General features: G+C 43.4%; 2 protein-coding genes across 2 annotated transcripts; both read right to left on the bottom strand.

Annotated features, from left to right (window-relative positions):
* Nucleotides 1–529: 529 nt before the first annotated feature.
* Nucleotides 530–1669, bottom strand: LOC147986118 (uncharacterized). The gene is made up of 3 exons (XM_087539987.1): nt 1620–1669; nt 1437–1527; nt 530–1348 (listed from the first exon to the last, which is right to left on the bottom strand). The coding sequence occupies exons 1-3, from the start codon at nt 1667–1669 to the stop codon at nt 530–532; spliced, it is 960 nt and encodes a 319-aa protein (XP_087396113.1).
* A 663-nt stretch (nt 1670–2332) lies between these two features.
* On the bottom strand, nt 2333–4909 carry LOC147986117 (uncharacterized). Its single transcript, XM_087541883.1, has 2 exons — nt 4847–4909; nt 2333–4183 (listed from the first exon to the last, which is right to left on the bottom strand). The coding sequence occupies exons 1-2, from the start codon at nt 4907–4909 to the stop codon at nt 2333–2335; spliced, it is 1914 nt and encodes a 637-aa protein (XP_087398009.1).
* Between the last annotated feature and the right edge of the window lie 13902 nt (nt 4910–18811).

Here is an 18811-nt window from a genome sequence, read left to right as displayed (position 1 = left end):
CGGGGCGGCAGGGCGGGGTGGCGTGGAGCAGGGGCGCGGAGCGGGGCGGCGCGTCCAGGGCAGCGCTAGGGTTGTGGAATGGGGAAATTTTGGGAAGGGAGGGGCGGTTTGGTTTCTCATGTTTCTGAAACAAAAAAAAAATAACAGCCATATTTTGCTCTAAAATTAATGATCACTACAACCATATTAAGAGATCAATCTTCAAGCATTAAAACAGCACCAAAATGGCACCAAAACAACATCAGTCAAAACAGCAAAAAATTGCACCAAAATGGCACCAAAGTATCAGCCAAAATGGCACCATAGTTTTAATGCATTGTATCTTCACCATCAGCCAAAATGGCACCAGATTTTGCATTGTATCTTCACCATCTGCCTCTTCATCACCAAAGTCTCATGCATTTTGCTACTTGGAGAGAATTGTAGTAGAAAAACTACATCAGGATCACATCAACAAAAACTACAGAGAAGGTTGATCACCAATCAAACAAGGAACATGCAGTAATGTTATAACCTTCATGTCCATTCGCTACTCATCGTCGTCGATACGAAAACAAGGAACTCTATGCCCACTCCTGTTTTCCTCATCATCACTACAATATTGCAGCATAGTATGATCAGTCCGGTCTTCCTCATCCTCGCTCTCATGTCCATCCGCTACCACCTTTCTTCTTTTCTTGATGCCTTCAACTGTTGCAGCACCAACGATCACACGTTCCCGGTCCCTTCGCACTCTGCTTTGCATCGGAACTTCCATAGAGTCATCATCAGCTTGCAACGGAACTTCTGTAGAGTCATCATCTTGGTATGTTAGTCCACCATCATCGGGGCCCTTTTCCACTTCAGTTTCAGTCACACTCCACAAGTGTCTGTGCTGAAAGTTTTGCACAACTCGCCATTTTCCGTGCAAAAGAGTGTCTGGCAGATAAAACACCATTGTTGCTTGTGTTGTTAGAATAAAGGGATCACTCTTATACCAGCACCTTGCAGTGTTGATACTTTTGAAGTGGCCATCATATTTGACAAAAGAGTCTCTCTTCTTCTTGCTACCAAGCTCAAACCAGTCACAGCGAAATAAGACTACCGAGCGATGGATGCCTCCACTAGAGTTGTACTGCAACTCTACGATGCTTCTCAACTGACCATAGAAGTCAATGATCTCACCATCATGTGACCCCTCAGTGACTATTCCACTATTCTGTGTCTTCCTTTTTTCCTCGCGGTCAACGGTGTGGTACCGGACACCGTCAGCAATGCATGCTGAATACACTCTCACTCGCTTATCCGGTAAACATGCCAAAGCAAATAGATCATCACTGACCTTCTTCTCCTCATGCAACTTTCCAATCTGCACAAATAAACCATTTAGCAAACAATGGTATTTAACAATTGGTGAATAACACAGAAAACATAAAACATGTGGCTAAAGATCTCACATGATTCTTAAACCACTTAGCAAACCCCTTGGCAACCCTTTTATCAACATGGATATTGCTTTCTTCCTGATTTAACTCTTCATTGCATTTCCTGCAATGCCAACAAAACATGTGAATTAAAACATTAGGTTGGTGCCAACCCAAGCAAAAAAAGATATAATGAGTGCACAAGATATAGCGTACTCGATATATGGTAGAACCTCGGCGCAATTGCTGAGCACAAACCAAACCATCTTGTCATACTCATCACCAGCCTCCAAGTATTGTGAGGCTCCAAGAAAGTTCACACCATGGTTGAAAACAGAGACATCACCACTTTGCGAATCAGACCGCTCTCTATTTCTGCTCGGCCGGTTCCATCTTGTTTCCACATCACCAAAGTATCTAGAGCAAAAAGTCAAGCACTCGTCAACGACATATGCTTCAGCAATAGAACCTTCAGGTCTTGCCATGTTTTGCACATAACGCTTACAAGTAAGCAGCCTTCTTTCGATTGGGTACATCCAACCGTATTGCACATGGCCTCTAAGCATTGCCTCTTTTGGTAAGTGCATCGCCAAATGGACCATCACAGTTAAGAAAGCTGGAGGGAAAATCTTCTCGAGCTTGCAAAGAATAATTGGGATTTCTTTTTCAAGTCTTTCTAGGACAGTTAACTTGAGTGTTTTGCAGCACAGTTCTCTAAAGAAATTTCCCAGCTCAGCAACCGCTTCATATATATCCTTGTCCATGATTCCTCAGAGGCCCGCCGGTAAAATCCTTTGGAGGAGGATGTGACAATCATGGGTTTTCAGTATTGAAAGCTTGAATCCATCAGAAGTAAAACACTTTGCTAGGTTAGCAGCATAACCATCTGGAAATTTCACCGCTCTTAGGAATTCATAGAATGCAAGCTTTTATTCTTTACTCATTGTATACCATGCTCGTGGCATTTCAAATGAATCTTCATCTTCATTGTGCTGTAGATGCAAATCTTCTCTTATGCCCGTGTCCTCCAAATCAAGCCTAGAACTAACCGTGTCATTTGTCTTCCCTTCAATGTTCAGAAACGTCCCTAGCAGATTCTCGCATATGTTTTTCTCAATGTGCATTACATCGAGATTATGCTTTAATTTCATATCAGCCCAGTATGGTAGGTCCCACAAACAAGACCTCCGGTCCCAACATTGACCTTCCTCACGCTTTCTTTTCTTTGCCAGCTTTCCTGGTCTCACATCTTTCACCTTTTCAAGTTGCTGCTCCAGCTCTTCTTTAGTGAATTCAGCTGGCTTGTCACGGGTTTTATTCTCACCATTAAAATCTTTGCTTCTTCGCCAGCGATGGTTTCGGGGAAGAAAGCGGCGGTGCCCAATATAGCAGATCTTGTTCCTTATTCTCTTTGAGCAAGCGTCTTTGTCACAATGGACACAAGCCTGATAACCCGCTGTGATCCTCCCAGACAGAGTGTGCAGAGCCGGGAAATCATGGATGGACCATATGATTGCAGCATGTAGATTGAACTTTTCTTCCAGACTCAAGGCATCGTATGTAGGTACACCAGTCCAAAGCTGGAGCAGTTCTTCTACGAGGGGCTCCATAAAGACATCAAAATCCTTTCCTGGAGACTCTGGACCCGGGATAAGCAATGACATCATGAAGTTGGACTGATCCATGCATGCCCATGGTGGCAGGTTGTATGGCACCACAAAAACTGGCCACATGCTATAAGACGTGCTCATGTTCCCAAACGGATTAAACCCATTTGTGGCAATGCCAAGTTTTATGTTTCGTGGATCTGCAGCAAAATCTAAATGTATACTATCAAACTCTTTCCATGCCTCTACATCCGCTAGATGGCTCAGCTCATTGTCCACAGGTTGTCGCTTCAGCTTGTGCCACTGTACCTCACGCGATGATTCCTTCGAGATGAACATCCGCTGCAGCCTTGGTATCAAGGGAAAGTGCCTCAGTACCTTCTCCGGTATTGACTTCTTCCCATCAGCATCTTTCCGCCTAGATGCATTGCATTTTGGACAGTTGTCATGCTTTGCTAAATCCTTCCGAAACAAGACACAATTATTTGGGCACACATGTATTGACACATAACCTAACCCCAGCCTGCGGATTATGCTCAATGCTTCATCATATGATCTGGGAACACAACTATTAAGAAATTGCAAGCTCAAAAGACGGAGTATTGCGTTGAATGCGGCATTGCTAATCCGGTAGAAAGACTTGATGTGGATTAACTTCACGGTGAAGGTAAATCTTGAAAATTTACCCCCTTCATGAGTTGCGCGCTTTGCATCCTCTAACACCTCAGCAAACAACGACTTCTGTCCATTAGCACGATCTTCAGCATCGTACAAATCCTTCAATAGGTCAGGAATCCTATCATCTTCATTCCCATCCTCTTCCTCCAAAACAGCATTATCTCGCAAAACCTTTTCCATGAAATCAATGCCAGCATCACCACCACCCATCATATGAGGGTCCTCTGTATCAGCTTCAAAATGTTGAGGTTGTCTGTCTAAAGGTTCTCCATGATATACCCATCTATCATATGTGCTGGACATCCCATTAAGAAGCAGATGATCTTCCACTCTTCCTTGAGCCATTCTTGGACGGTTGAGGCATTCACAACATGGGCAAAGAATGTGAGCATCGTTGGCAAAATTTGCCCGAACAAATGCCATGAAATAATCAACTCCTTTCATATGTTCTTTTGAAAACTTTCTAACTCCTTTTCTAATCCAGCTTCTGTCCATCTGCCAAAGACAATAAATTGTTGCAACTTAGCAAATCAATCTAAGTGCATCAACATTAATTAATGAAAATGGATGGAAGTAATGGCACCCAACTTTATATGCTAACTCCCTAACCACAAGATTCAGCTATTTCCAATTTCTCACTACTTTAGTCCAACTTGGTGGACAAAATAAATCAGCATTCATTATTTACTCATGGCATGAATCAGCCAAATGGATGAGGATCCTATTTACTCAGCATTCATTATTTACTCATGGACAAAATAAATCAGGAATTTAGAACAGAGAGCAACAGCAATTTTAGGATCCTGTTTCAGGGAAAGAACAACATCAATTTCATCAACGCAATTTACTCTTGGACAAAATAGAACAGAGAGCTCTGTTCTATTGATAGCTGACAACATAATTCACCACTATGAATTGACTAAATTCCAAAAGAATTCTTAACAATTTCATGAACAGCAATTCTCCTAACAATTTCATCAACAGAAATTCTCTTCACAATTTCTAGCCATTTCCAAGATATTTTTCCAAGCTTAAAACAAACCTACATCAAATCAGTATGTGTGTGTGTGGAGATTCTCCTAACAGATCTACGTCAAATCAATGACTTCAACAGAGAGGAGAGGGAGAGATGAGAGGGGGGAGGAGAGGAGTGCATACATGGGCGAGGTCTGCTTGCGGCGGTGGCGAGTCCCCCATGCTCGGCGGTGGCGAGTCCCCCATGCTCGGTGAGCCTCTCCTTGCGTGGGTGTCGTTCCTACGCCCGCCCCCACCACCACAGGTCGCTCACGCCCCTGCTGGTCGCTTTGGCAGCCAGCCCCACCTCCACCCCCGCCGGTTGCTTCCGCTGCCGGCCCCGCCCCCGCCCCCGACGATTTCCTGTCATGGACAAGGCGAGCGGCGAGGCCGTGGGCAAGGTCACCTGCGGCGAGGTCGTGGGCGAGGTCAACTGCGGTGAGGCCGTTCCTGCCCCCAGCGCCGGTCGCTCCCGCCCCTGCTGGTCGCTTCGGCCGCCGACCCCTACCCGCCGACCACGCCCCTGCCCGCAGCCCGCCGCCGCCCCCATCGGAAGACCTAGAAATTTTTGGCTAAGTGTTGGCTCTGTCCGATCCTGGGAATAGGTCCCACTTGTCAAAGACTTAGATTTGGCAAGAGACAACCGCTATTTTATATAATATATAGAGCCATTCCGCTAGATGGACAACAATCCCTTTCTAGCCCAGTGGCAGCGAACAAGTTAAACAGCGCGAGGTCGTGGGTTCGAGTCCCGCCTCGCGCATCCTTTTTTGGGCGAATTAAGCTCTCGGGCACGCCTGTCAAATGGGTCCCGCCTGTCAGTGTGTGCCCCGCTTGTCTGTTGAATATTAACATTTAAGCAAAAATGACACCTAGACAGACACATAAGCGAGGTTGCTGAGGTGGCTGCCTAATCATCCTAATGCATTCAAAATAAAGGGGTAGTGACCATTCTATATTGGTCGTTATCAGCTAGACGTGAGGCAGTGGACGGTGCTGCCAGCTTTACGACCATTTCCTCTAATGAAATTGCGACCTTTTTGATCAAAATGGTCGTTATGGTTTAGGATTTGCAGCCCCCCCCCCAGACAGCTTTTGACCAATTTGTCTAAAATGGTCATAAATTTATGACCAATTCTTCCAGGGTCACTGACAAAAGGTCACTAGTTGACATATTTCTTGTAGTGTACCTTTAGCTCCTCGTTGGGTTCGACACTCTTACTTATCGAAAACTGTTGCGATCCCCTATACTTGTGGGTTATCAAGACGGTGCCACATCAATGTTCCATTGTTACTCAAAAACACACCTCTCCATACATATGTTTGGGCCACACGCATGCAGTGGTTGTCTTCAGGGACTAGCTACTTGCGTGATTATTGGCGAGCTAGCCCATCTCCGGGGTCGCATGGACGGCCATCACTTTGACCAACAACAAGAGAGAGGTTGTACAACCAAGGTGGATTATTCTTGGTACATTTTACGACCCATCTTGGTGAGATATGCCTCTCTGGCCCGCCGACTGAAAGTGTGTGTGGGGGGTTGCTACTTCGCACTTTGCTAGGTGAACCTCGGTTGGAGGGGCGGGGGCATGCATTCATAGCTTAGGATTCCCTTCGTGGCGACACAAGGGGGGCTGCTAGCTACTTCGCACTTTGCTAGGTGAACCTCAGTTGGAGGGGCATGCATTCATAGCTTAGGATTCCCTTTGTGCCCACACGAAGGAGGGGGGCTGCTAGCTACTTCGCACTTTGCTAGGTGAACCTTGGTTGGGGGGCATGCATTCATAGCTTAGGATTCCCTTCGTGCCGACACGAGGGAGGGGGCTGCTAGCTACTTCGCACTTTGCTAGGTGAACCTCGGTTGGGGGGCATGCATTTATATCTTAGGATTCCCTTCGTGCTGACACGAGGGAGGGGAGCTGCTAGCTACTTCGCACTTTGCTAGGGTGAACCTCGGTTGGGGGGCATGCATTCATAGCTTAGGATTCCCTTCGTGCCGACACGAGGGAGGGGGGCTGCTAGCTACTTCGCACTTTGCTAGGTGAATCTCGATTGGGGGGCATGCATTCATAGCTTATGATTCCCTTCGTGCCGACACGAGGGAGGAGGGGGGCTGCTAGCTACTTCGCACTTTGCTAGGTGAACCTCGGTTGGGGGGAGGGGGCATGCATTCATAGCTTAGGATTCCCTTCGTGCCGACATGAGGTGGGTGGGGGCAAGCAATACCGTCTGCTTTGTGTGCCATATTGAAGTTGCATTTGGTATTTGAAAATCAAACCACCCTTTTCATACATAAATTTGGTCCACATGCAAGTGTGTTCGTGTTCTGACCCTCTCCCACGTCATTGTTTTGCCAAATTTATGAACATTAGACAAGTCAGATGACGCAACAGACACGGTTCACTCAAACTAACCGTGTGCCACGCCGGTGGCCCTGTCACGCAAACATCCGCACAGTACATTGGGCTCCACGAGGCTCCTCCTCTCAAAAATATCTGCCCACCTCGAGGGTTTTTCTGTTTCATAACACACGGTTGCTATCTCCAGACCGTCTGCGATGTCTCTTGTTCCCAATCCTGCCTGCATCCCTAGAAAATATCTACCCGCCTCAAGGGTTTTTCTGTTTCATAACACACGGTTGTTATCTCCGGACCGTGTGCGATGTTTCTTGTTCCCAATCCCGCCTCGAGGGTTTTTCTATTTCATAACACACGGTTGTTATCTCCGGACCGTGTGCGATGCACTATCATCAAAATTTTCAATAGCCCCGGCATTTCACTCCCGCGTTTGACTCCCGTGTAGTAAAAATTTTAGTACCCGTGTCATTTCCTCGAACACCCCTCCACACACACACACACACACCAAAACCTCCTCGGGTGTGCGCGCGCACACACACACCCTCCCTCGCTCGAAACCCTAGCAAGGTCCCCGTCGCCGCTGCTGCCGCCGCCGCAAGGCCTCCATTGTCAACATCTACCGATTTGCCATGCAGCTTACCCACCGATCTCCATACCTAGGTCGTCCTGAGTTTCTTAGATGACGCCTGCCGAACGCCCCCTTTCCCACATATCCCCATCTCCCACTCCAGAGCGTCGCAGCCTAAGCTCGGCTACGTTTCCCGTGGAGCTCGAGGAGTGATTGGCCTAAACGAGGTGTATAGCGATCAATTCGCCCGACGTCGCCAAGGAAGCTAACGACCATTACTAGTAGCAGGCACTCAAGCAGCAGGCTCGAGTATGCGGGCATATGTCTCGGCCGCCAGCTACGATATCGAGGTCATCGACAGCGACGACCTGAGGCGGGCTATGTCACAGGTTAAGTGGCCCACCCCCAACCCCTCGGGTTCAACCGCCATCGATCTCACCCATGGCCCTTCCGCAGATATCCTCTGGCTCGTTGTCAACAATTTGCCATTCTACATCGCCATCGAGCCCCTTTTGTCATTTCTGAAGGACACGTTCTACGATGTTGGCTTGGGATCCATAGCTTCCAAGTCAGAACTCATCGACGGCGACCACGAGGACGGCACCCTCTCCGGCTCTTCCAAGGGGAAAGAGCCCATCTGCTCTTCCAAGGGGAAAGCGCCCGTCTGAGACATCAGGGAGGGCACCCTACAGCCGTGCTCTTCCAAGGGAAAGGAGCCCATCTGCAACAACATGGAGCGCATCCAGGGTCCGTGCTCTTCCCACGGGAACGAGCCCATCTGTGATAAGTGAGGAAACCCATGATTTTTTTTGTCGTGCCTCTTCACAGGGGGAAACCCATGATTTGTTTTGTCGAGTCCCTTTTGTAGTGTAGTGAGAATATGTCCAGTTTTAATTGCTATATCTGGTTGTTTGCAGTATGCCTTGTTTATTTCAGTTGTTCACAATGTGATGCTCTATATGTGCAATTATTTATTGTGCAATACATTTCATCAATCCAGTTTTAAACATACCAATAGGAATGCATATATTTGCTTGCTGTTAAGCCTGTTATAGCTAGCATATGCCTCTTCTAAAGTTTTTTGATTGTTCGGTTGTTTGTAGTTAGCATATGTCCAGTTTCAAATGCTATCTTTGGTTGTTCGTAGTATGCCTTGTTTATTCCAGTTATTCACAACGTGATGTTTTATATGTGCAAGTATGAACTGTGCAGTTCAATTTCATCAGTACCAGTTTCAACAATACCACTATGAATGACTACATTTGGTTGCTTCATCTTGTAGTTAACACGCCTTTCCATTTTTATTTAACAATAACCAGTGTACTTAGATCGGCACAATACCAGTTTGAATGACTATGTTTGCTTGTTGTTAAATGTTAGGCCTGTTGCAGTTAGCACCCCTTTCCACTTGTTTTTCTTTACTAGCGTGCTTAAACCTGTACACTGAAGCTATCTTTTGGAGATTATTTTGTCTGCCATCAATAATTTTGGTTGATGTTTAGCCTGTTGTGCTTAACATGCTTCTCGATGTACCTACACAGGACAACTTTGGGAATGATTGTTGTTTTCCATCGAGGTTAGTTTCATCCATGGCTTATATCTACTCACTGTTCAGGATATCGGTAGCTAGTACGATATAGGCCGGCAGCTGATAAGGGACTAATCAGTGAATCAGACTTTTAACTGAATATATTTGCAAACCATTTATCGTTAGGTTAACTAGGGTCATATGTAATATATCTGAGGCTACATAGCAACATGCACTGTACTTAATGTCTAAATATGCAATCCTAGGCTACATAGCAACAAGGAAGAGTGTTACATTAATGTTCTAATGATGTCTAGATATACGTAGAAGAGCAGCAGCAACAACAACAGCACATCCCTGTTTGGATACTCAACTTAGCTAGAGGTTAGAGTTAGTTTCTACCTCATGACTAACCCTGAACTAACTCCATCCAAAGATTTGTTTGGATGGCAGGGTTAGATTGGCAATAAATGCACTAGGAGAACTAGCTCTAATTAGCACCTCTTGGGTTAGATAGTTTTTTTGGGTCGGTTATAGATGCAACTAGCTCAAACTAGCCCTCATGTTTGGATATACTTTAGGTCTATTTGAGCCCGAACTAGCTCAAATTAACTGTAACAATGGATATAGCAGCAGTTAATCAGCCAATAATTTGTAAGAATGCACTAAACTCCTTCCGGCCCATAATATAAGATGTTAATTCATCTAATATGTGAGTATATTGGATGTTATAAGATACTCCCTCCGTTCCTAAATATTTGTGTTTTTAGAGATGTCAAATGGACTACCACATACGGATGTATACATACATATTATAAAAGAGTGGTGTATTACATCATTGTGCAATTGTTGTTTAGCTTCTAATATTAACTTGGTGCTTTTAGGTACATATGTCATTGGTAAAGATCTGCGCTTCGACCCTTTCTGCGTATGGGGCAATGAGATATCGATGAACCAGCATCAAGTGAGGAAGCTGATAAAGATTGTTAGTAAAATGGGTCCAAAGATGGCAATTAAACTATTTGTTTACACTTTATCCAAGACAACAGCGAACTGCAGGATGGTAAGTAAGAACTCTACAGCCTTCTTTTTACTGCCCATAATGAGTTGTGTTAGATGACAATGTCTGAATCTTTTTCCTTTGCAGTGGTTGCCAAAGCAGTTTACTCAAGATTACCTCTCAAACTACATGATTGGTGGGCATGCAAAGGTTAAAGTATTTCTACCAGAACATGATGATTATCTAGATGTTTTCATGAAGACCATGAAGGATGGGCAGTCGGCCATCACAAGGGGTTGGACTAGAGTCGTGCGTGCCTTCTACATGGAGGAGGGCACAATATGGGCATTCCACTTCACCTTGTTCAGCAACCAGAATATATTTCACCTCTTTCTTTACCGTCTTTAATAGTACAAGTATACAACTATGGTTCATCATTCTTTATTTGGTTCTTATGTAATTCTTGAACATATGTACCTATGAATTGAATAATGCATTGGTTGTTTGAACCTGATGGATATGAATAAAGCTGTAGCATACATTCAAATTCAAATTCAAATCCGGTACAATTTGAAATAGCAGCAATTAAATTATGGTGAAATTACGCTATCCAGGTTGTTACGGCACACACGGTTGGTAAGACACAAATGTTTGCGGTATACACCATAATCCAAGACGGTTCACACAGAGGAAATGTGTGCAAGCATGCATAGAGTTGCCGTTTACAAAGCGTGTGTGATGTCAGACAATATCACAAACGGTGCGGGCAAACTAAACGTTTGTGTTAGTTGCCTTATCGTACATGATTCGCAACCATGAACTGTTTCTGATGAAGTATGCATCATAAGCGTTGCACCACAGAATAGCGTGTGCGATAGTTGTCGTGTATGACGATGTTACGACGGTTCGACGTTTCGTAATCCTGTCCGACACTCATACGACGATTAGCTAATCTTCTTAATAGTGAACCGTTTGTGATGGGCCATGCATCATACACGTTCTATAATAGTGAACCATTTGTGATGGGCCGGGCATCGTAAACGTAGCACCACAGAATACCGACTGCGATGGCAATGCGAGCAGAAATGAGTAGGAGTATTGTAGGGTCCCTATCCCCGACGGTTTTTGGGTCATGTGGGAAGGACCCCCTATCACCGTCACTCACTAGGCGACGGTTCCAAATGCCGTCATGGAAAGGGGTTAAAAACCGTTTGTATAGGACCGATGCGTACCAGTGTGAAGACATTGGTTTTCTATATCATCAATGGCATCAGATTCAATACTCAGGATTTCTTCATCCGACAGCTTGCAGCCTCTGGGATTGATCTCTTTGGACTAAAATTTTATGCTCCATGGGTGATGCGTTTGATCAAGCTTCATTCAACCATCAACTATCAACCATCAGCGTGCAACCATGTTGTATTTCTGCCTGATGTTGATATGTCCATTGAAGCCATCTACCCTGAGCCAGCAAAGAAGCCACTCCATCTTCAAAATGCAGAATTCCAAAGCTTCACGCAGCCAATTGAAGGCATTTATGTGCCGAATTCTGCTACACCTGCTTATCCTTTGGCTGGCAATTTGCGTCTGCCGCATCATGCCAATACTGAAGCCACTGCCAGCACAATTGCTCAAAGGTCTCAGAAGCGTCCCTATGTCCTCAACGACCATGAGGTTCTGGTTTCTCTACATCAAAAGCAGGATAGGCATCATGACTGGCTGAAGCGTCACATGCAGAGTCTCTTGGTTGATGTAAATCACATTCGCAACTTGGCCACCAAGAATTCATTCATCGCACATGAAACCTGTCGGCGGTCCTGGAAGAGCCTCACATTGCTCTGCTCTGAAGATGATCTTCGTGAAGATGGCTTCACCAAGAGCTTCAAGTTTGATTCCAGGCCTCCACAATCTGCAAATTGGCGTTGCATCCCTTCGATTGAAGATTCTGAACATTCGTCTTTAGCTGCAACTGTTGTTGCGAGAGTCGTCGATGAAGAAGATGACACCACTTCACCAACTCTGGCTTCTCTGCACCATGATTCTGCTTCAGGCCCGCCTGCACCACCCAACTCCAACGTCGACCCTACACCAACATCTTCTCCAACTGGGAACAAGTAGATCCTCTATATCTTCAAACCTTTTTGGTCCTTAATGACAAAAGGGGGAGAAGCATATGAGGTTGATAGTCTTCAAGCAGGTCCATATGGGGTGGTATGATTGCTAAGTTCTTACAACTCTCGTTTTGAAACTATTTGGCTCTTAAGTTGTAACACTTAAATTTGATGGTCGTCTGCTACTTTTGCTGCTACTTTGTGATGCGATGATAAATTCTGCATGAAGTCATTCTGCAGACGCCCATTTCTCATTATGCATGTCATTACCTTTGCTATTCTTATATATGCATGATGAATTTTCTTCGTAAGTTGAAGAGGATCTCCACAAAGTAAAACCTTCCATGTGCATTTGCATTCAAAAGCAAACTACTTATATGCACATCTTTAGGGAGGGCCTTTTGCAACTTATGAAGACAATGACTTTGATCTTTAACTTTATACTTTTATCCCCATTGAAAACTTCAACCAGTTTGTCATCAATCACAAAAAAGGGGGAGATTGTATGTGCATCTAGTGCCACCCCTAGTTGGTTTTGGAGTATTGACAACAAACTTGGTTGAGGGGCTAATGTGTTTGTGAGAATTGCAGGATAACACAGGTAGTAGTCCCTTATTGATTCGGTTTACCTGCAGAGATGACCCCTAAAAATGTGTGAAGACACTGAAGACAATGGTGGTTCGTGAAGACATTCACGATGAAGATTATGACATGTGAAGACATTCACTTGAAGACTATGGAGTGCGAAGACATAGTTGTTTCGTAGTTTCCTTACTTCTTTATTGAGTCATAGGAACCACCATACTGTTAAGTGGGGTCCAAGTGAACAAAGTCAGAGTGACTAAAGTGATGCTCAACCAAAATCCTATGTCTTCGAGCGAAGACAGTAAGAGCAAACCTTATCTAGAGCTGGATGAGTCAGCTTTACTTGTAGCCCAAGTCAAGCTACCGCGTGTGTTTGAAATCCGACTGTTGGACACGTGTCGGTTCCTTAGTGACCCAGGGTCATTTCAGACATATCATGTCAGGTTGCCTCCAGGTTATAAATAGCCCACCCCCTACACCATAAATTGGTGGCTGCTCAGAGTTAGTGCATGGCTTTTGTCGTTTGAGAGCAACCCACCTCTAAAGCATTTGAGAGAGAGATCCTTGTGAGGACAAAGCCCAAAACATCCAGAGCCAAAGAGTGTTAGGCATCACTGAAGTCTTTCTGTCCGCGTGACTTGAAGACTTGTTACACTTGAGGACTGTGAATTCTCCAGCTGGTTAGGCGTCACGTTCTGAGCATCTAAGAGTCATTGTGGATCACCGGTGAACGAAGTTTGTGAAGGTTTAGAATTTTACCTTGAAGACTTACCAGAGTGATTGGGCGATGACTGGGTGTCCTTAGCTCAAGGGGAATAAGGTGAAGACGCGGTCTTCTGAGTTCAATCTCAGCCTCCCTAACCAGACGTACAGTTGTCACAGCAACTGGAACTGGTCTACCAAATCCTTATCTCCACCAAGCAACTGGTTCTATCCCCCACTTCCCTTTACTTTATTGTTTGTCTTCATGAAGTCACTGCTTGCCTGTCTGATCCGATTGACTTCAGTGTGTGAAGACTATTACCTGTTTGGCTTCATATTGTCTTCCATTCTGATCCGTACTACCTAGTTGCTCATAGTATTCATACTTTCACTACATTGCTTACTTGACTATGGCTTGTCTAGTGTAGTCTATCTTTCGCTGCATATCAATAGGTTCATTTCATTTGTTTATCTTCAAAGACCTCGTGTTTTGAAGACTTCCATAAAGATCGCCTATTCACACCCCCTCTAGTCGATAACTAGCACTTTCAGAGAGGTGCACCCTTCTTGTTTACTTTGCGACCATCAGTTATCAATATTTTCCATGCTAAACACATTAGTGGCGGTTTCCAAGCGATAAAGTAAAGGTTACGACTCCGTAGGAGTTTTTGTTTGATTATTTGTAAGCTCTTTTCTGTTTGCAGTTTGGGACTGGGAATCCCTATTACTGCCCCTCTCGTGCAATGACGAGTGAATAAACACTCATCTTGAGATTAATCCGCTTAGCATGGAAGAATATTTATTACCTCATGTCGTTCTATGAACAATCCAGACACATAAAAAGGATATTTATTTGAAGTTTTTAGAGGTGGCACATGCAAATTTACTTAGGACGGTAGGGTAATACCGCATATAGGTAGGTATGGTGGACTCATCTGGAATAACTTGGGTTCAAGGTTTTTGATGCACAAGCAGAATTCCCGCTTAGTACACGTGAAGGCTAGCAAATAGGTTGAGAAGCGGCCAGCTAGAGAGCAACAACGGTCATGAATATGCATTATGAATAAGTAACATTGGATACTAGCATGAGTAGGATATGAACACCATGAACATAAATATCATAGAGGCTATGTTGGTTTTGATTGAACTACATGCATGAACATGTGCCAAGTCAAGCCACTCGAACATTCAGAGGAGGATACCATATCATCATACTACATCACAATCATTTTAATGCAATGTTGACATCCAAGATAAATCATTATCCACTCCTAGCTACTTATGCATGACATGAGAAACTATAATCTCTAATTGTCATTGCAAACATGTTTGATCATAATAGGCTGAATCATGGATACTAGGTTAAACATATTTACAAAAATAGAACAAGTCGAGTTCATACCCGTTTCTCTCTGCCACGACCAGTTCATCAAATATCGTCATTATTGATTTTCACTTGCACGACCGAATGATATGAAAATAATAATAGTGCAAGAGTGTCGTGGACTAAGCTGGAATCTGCAAGCATTTTATTCAACAGGAGAAGACAAAGTAATATGGGCTCTTTGTTAGATCAACAATAATGCATATGAGAGCCACTCAACATTTTCATCGTTGTCCTCTCCTCGGTACAACTCAATAAAAGAAACACAGAGAAATATTTTTGGAGTTTTTGATTTTTCTTGAACAAGCAAATAAAAGGCAAAAGCAAAAACGAGAAAAACTATTTACACAGGAAAGCTCCGAACAAGTAAAGGAAGATCAAGGAAGTCCTTTTGGGTTTTATTTTTAGATACACTAGAAAGAAAAATAAAAAAGAAGCAGGAAATATTTTTGTATTTTCTCAAAGTTTTTCAAACACACAAGAAGAAAGCGAGAAAATAAATTTAACATGGATAATACAATGAAAGAGTGTGGACACCGACAACTGGAATGAAATGTGTGAACATGAATGTAATGTCGGTGCGAATACGTACTCCCCCAAGCATAGGCTTTTGGCCTAACTTGATAGTCAGTGAGTAGCCTACATAATGGTCGGAGTGATAGCTCACGGAGGCTCTCGGTGCGGATTCCTTGGCCCGCCATGCAACCACAACTACCGCGTTATGAGCTCGAGCCTCGCTCTGAAGAACAAAATATCTTCCCCTACTGTGAACATCAAAGAGAGCGGGTGCGGGAAAATGTGTGTGCACAACGGAACTTTTATTAAACAAAAGTTTATAAGTGAAATTATGGGGTTCACCACTAAGGATCTTATGATGTTTCATAGCATCAAAATCTAAGTACTGCCTAGGTAAAATAGGGTCATAAGGCCAAGGTGAAACCCCCAGCTCTCTCGCTAAACGTGTGGCATAGATTCCACCATAAAAATATCCACTACCAGCGTTGTGTTGCAACCTACTGCAATAATCGCTCCAAGGTTATAACTCTTGTCACTAGTGACAGTGGTGCGTATGAGGCTCAAGTCTGGAGCACAAAGTGTACTACAATCTTGTTTGCCTACAATGCATTTTCCATTAAATAAAGCCAAGTACTAGATTGCGGGAAAATGAATGCTTTTTATTCTACCTTGTGTCACTCCCCTAGTCTCACCATAGCAAAGACTAGTCAAGAATATCTCAAACTTAGACCTTGGCGGTTCGTCAAGCGAACCCCAGAATGGGATTTTGCAGTGGTGAGCAAATCTCTCTAAGGATATGGTGAATGGATTTTCATACAATTTAAATGACACCCTAGACTCATAGGGATGGAATTTAAATCCTTTGACAAATGATTCAGTGAGAGTGAGGTGTTGGTTGCACCTATCTGAAATGTAGGGACCGAGCTCGGTATTGTGAACATACTGCTCAAATTCTTCCTTAATGCCCACACTCGCCATATAATCGTCACATGGCCATAAGCATGTTTTGGTGGCAGCATCTCGTATGGAACTTTCACTTGGTTCAACATAAGACCGACGAGCGGAGCTGCTACTAGAAGATGCCTCCGAGGATCTCCTCCTCGAAGAACTCCTTCCAAAGAGGTTCATCATATTCACGTACAATTTTCTGAAAGTTTTTGGCTACAAAAATTTGTTAACTAAACTTCACAAGATTGAAAGCAACTACTCATAGGGATACATAGAGTCCATAGCAAGCATTCAAACTACTTAGAACTCTAAGTATTCAACATGCAAGCTCATCTACAACAGCACCAAGAGTAGCTAATTATTCAAAATATAAACCATTAAAGCAAAATAATTGGACAAATGGAGGAGTCACATAGCAAGCAACAATCCCCCGAAACAGTTTCAGACACGGAGCTTCGAGCAAAGAGATCAAAATCCGTGCGTTCGAGAGCAAGAACACGAGAGAGAGAGAGAGCAATGGTGAATTTTTTCTGGAGGTAGGTGGTGATGTGGGATGAAGAGATAAGTGAGGGGGCCCACGTGGGGACCACAACCCACCAAGGCATGCCTGGGGGTCCTGGCGCGCCCAGGTGGGTTGTGCCCACCTGGTGCACCTCCCTCTGATGTTATTTGCACCAAAAATTCTTAAATATTCGGAAAAAATCGTATTAAATTTTCAGAGCATTCTGAGAACTTTTATTTTTGGGTCATTTTTTATTGCACGGGAAATTCAGAAAGCAGGTAAAACATGGCATTTTATTTTATTTAACTAATAAAAACAGAAAACAAAAGGTAGGGACAGAAGGCAGTGCTCACTAAATTCATCAACTTCATACCTCTAAAAAATGATCCATTAATAAGGTTGATCAAGTCTTATTAACAACCACTTTCGATTAGTATGAAACCGAAGAACTTTTGTAAATCACTAAGTTACCTCAACAGGGATATGAATGTTCCCAACAATAAGCATTTCATATTTCTTTTTAACAGTAGGTAGAGGTAGTTGAAAACTTCCAATAGTGATTGTCGGAGATTTTTCAACAACATTAATACCATTCACTTGGAATTGTTTCTTTAGAAAGTGCACCATATGCTCAGTACCATTGATATGAAAAGTGACCTTGCTTTTATTGCAATCAATAACAGCCCCTGCAGTATTCAAGAAGGGTCCACCAAGGATAATTGACATGTTGTCGTCCTCGGGCATCTCAAGTATAACAAAGTCAGTCAAAATAGTAACATTAGCAACAACAACGGGCACATCCTCAGAAATACCGATAGGTATGGCAATTGATTTGTCAGCCATTTGCAAAGATATTTCAGTAGGTGTGAGTTTATTCAAATCAAGTCTTCTATATAAAGATAAAGGCATAACACTAACACCAGCTCCCAAATCACATAAAGCAGTTTTCACATAATTTCTTTTGATGGAGCAAGGTACAGTTGGTATTCCCGGATCCCCATGTTTTTTAGGTACTCCATCTTTAAAAGTATAATTAGCAAGCATGGTGGAGATTTCAGCATCCGGTATTTTTCTCTTATTGGTGATGATGTCTTTCATGTACTTTGCATAAGGAGGCATTTTCAAGATATCGGTCAAGCGAGTACGCAAAAAGACTGGCCTCGGCATTTCAATAAAGCGTTCAAATTCTTCATCATCTTTCTTTTTAGTTGACTTAGGTGGAAAGGGCATAGGTTTTTGAACCCACGGTTCTCTTTCCTTGCTGTGTTTCCTAGCGACAAAGTCTCTTTTATCATATCTTTTATTTTTAGATTGTGGGTTATCAAGATCAACAGCTGGTTCTATTTCAACATCAGTATCTAGTTCTTTTTCATTGTCTGGTTGAGTATCTTCATGAACATTATCATTATCACTAGGTGAATGTTCATTACCAGATTGAGTTTCAGCATCAGAAATAGAAACATCATTATCATTATCAGAAGGTTTTTCTATTTCAGGTTCACTAGAGGCATGCAAAGTCCTATCATTTTTCTTTTTCTTGTTCTTTTTAGAAAGACTAGGTGCATTGGTATTATTCCTTTGTGAATCCTGCTCAATTCTTTTTGGGTGTCCCACAGGATAAAGTGGTTCCTGAGTCATTTTACCTCCTGTGGTTCCTACTCTAACAGCAAAGTCATGTATGTTGTTGTTCATTTCATCAAGCAATTCTCTTTGAGATTTAGCAACTTGTTCTAATTGAGTTTGAACCATAGAGGCATGTTTTCCTACAACTCTAACATCATTGGAGATTCTAAATAACAAGTCACTCAAGTGAGCAATCATATCAGAATTGTATTTCAATTATTTCATAACATTTGCACTGAAGTGATCTTGCTTTCTAATGTAATTTTCAAACTCATAAAGGCATTG

The sequence above is a fragment of the Triticum urartu genome, chromosome 2A, assembly GCF_056163025.1.
Source record: "Triticum urartu cultivar PI428250 chromosome 2A, HENAU_Tu73, whole genome shotgun sequence".
In the NCBI taxonomy this organism is placed as follows: Eukaryota; Viridiplantae; Streptophyta; class Magnoliopsida; order Poales; family Poaceae; genus Triticum; species Triticum urartu.
This window is presented reverse-complemented; position numbering and strand designations above follow the sequence as displayed.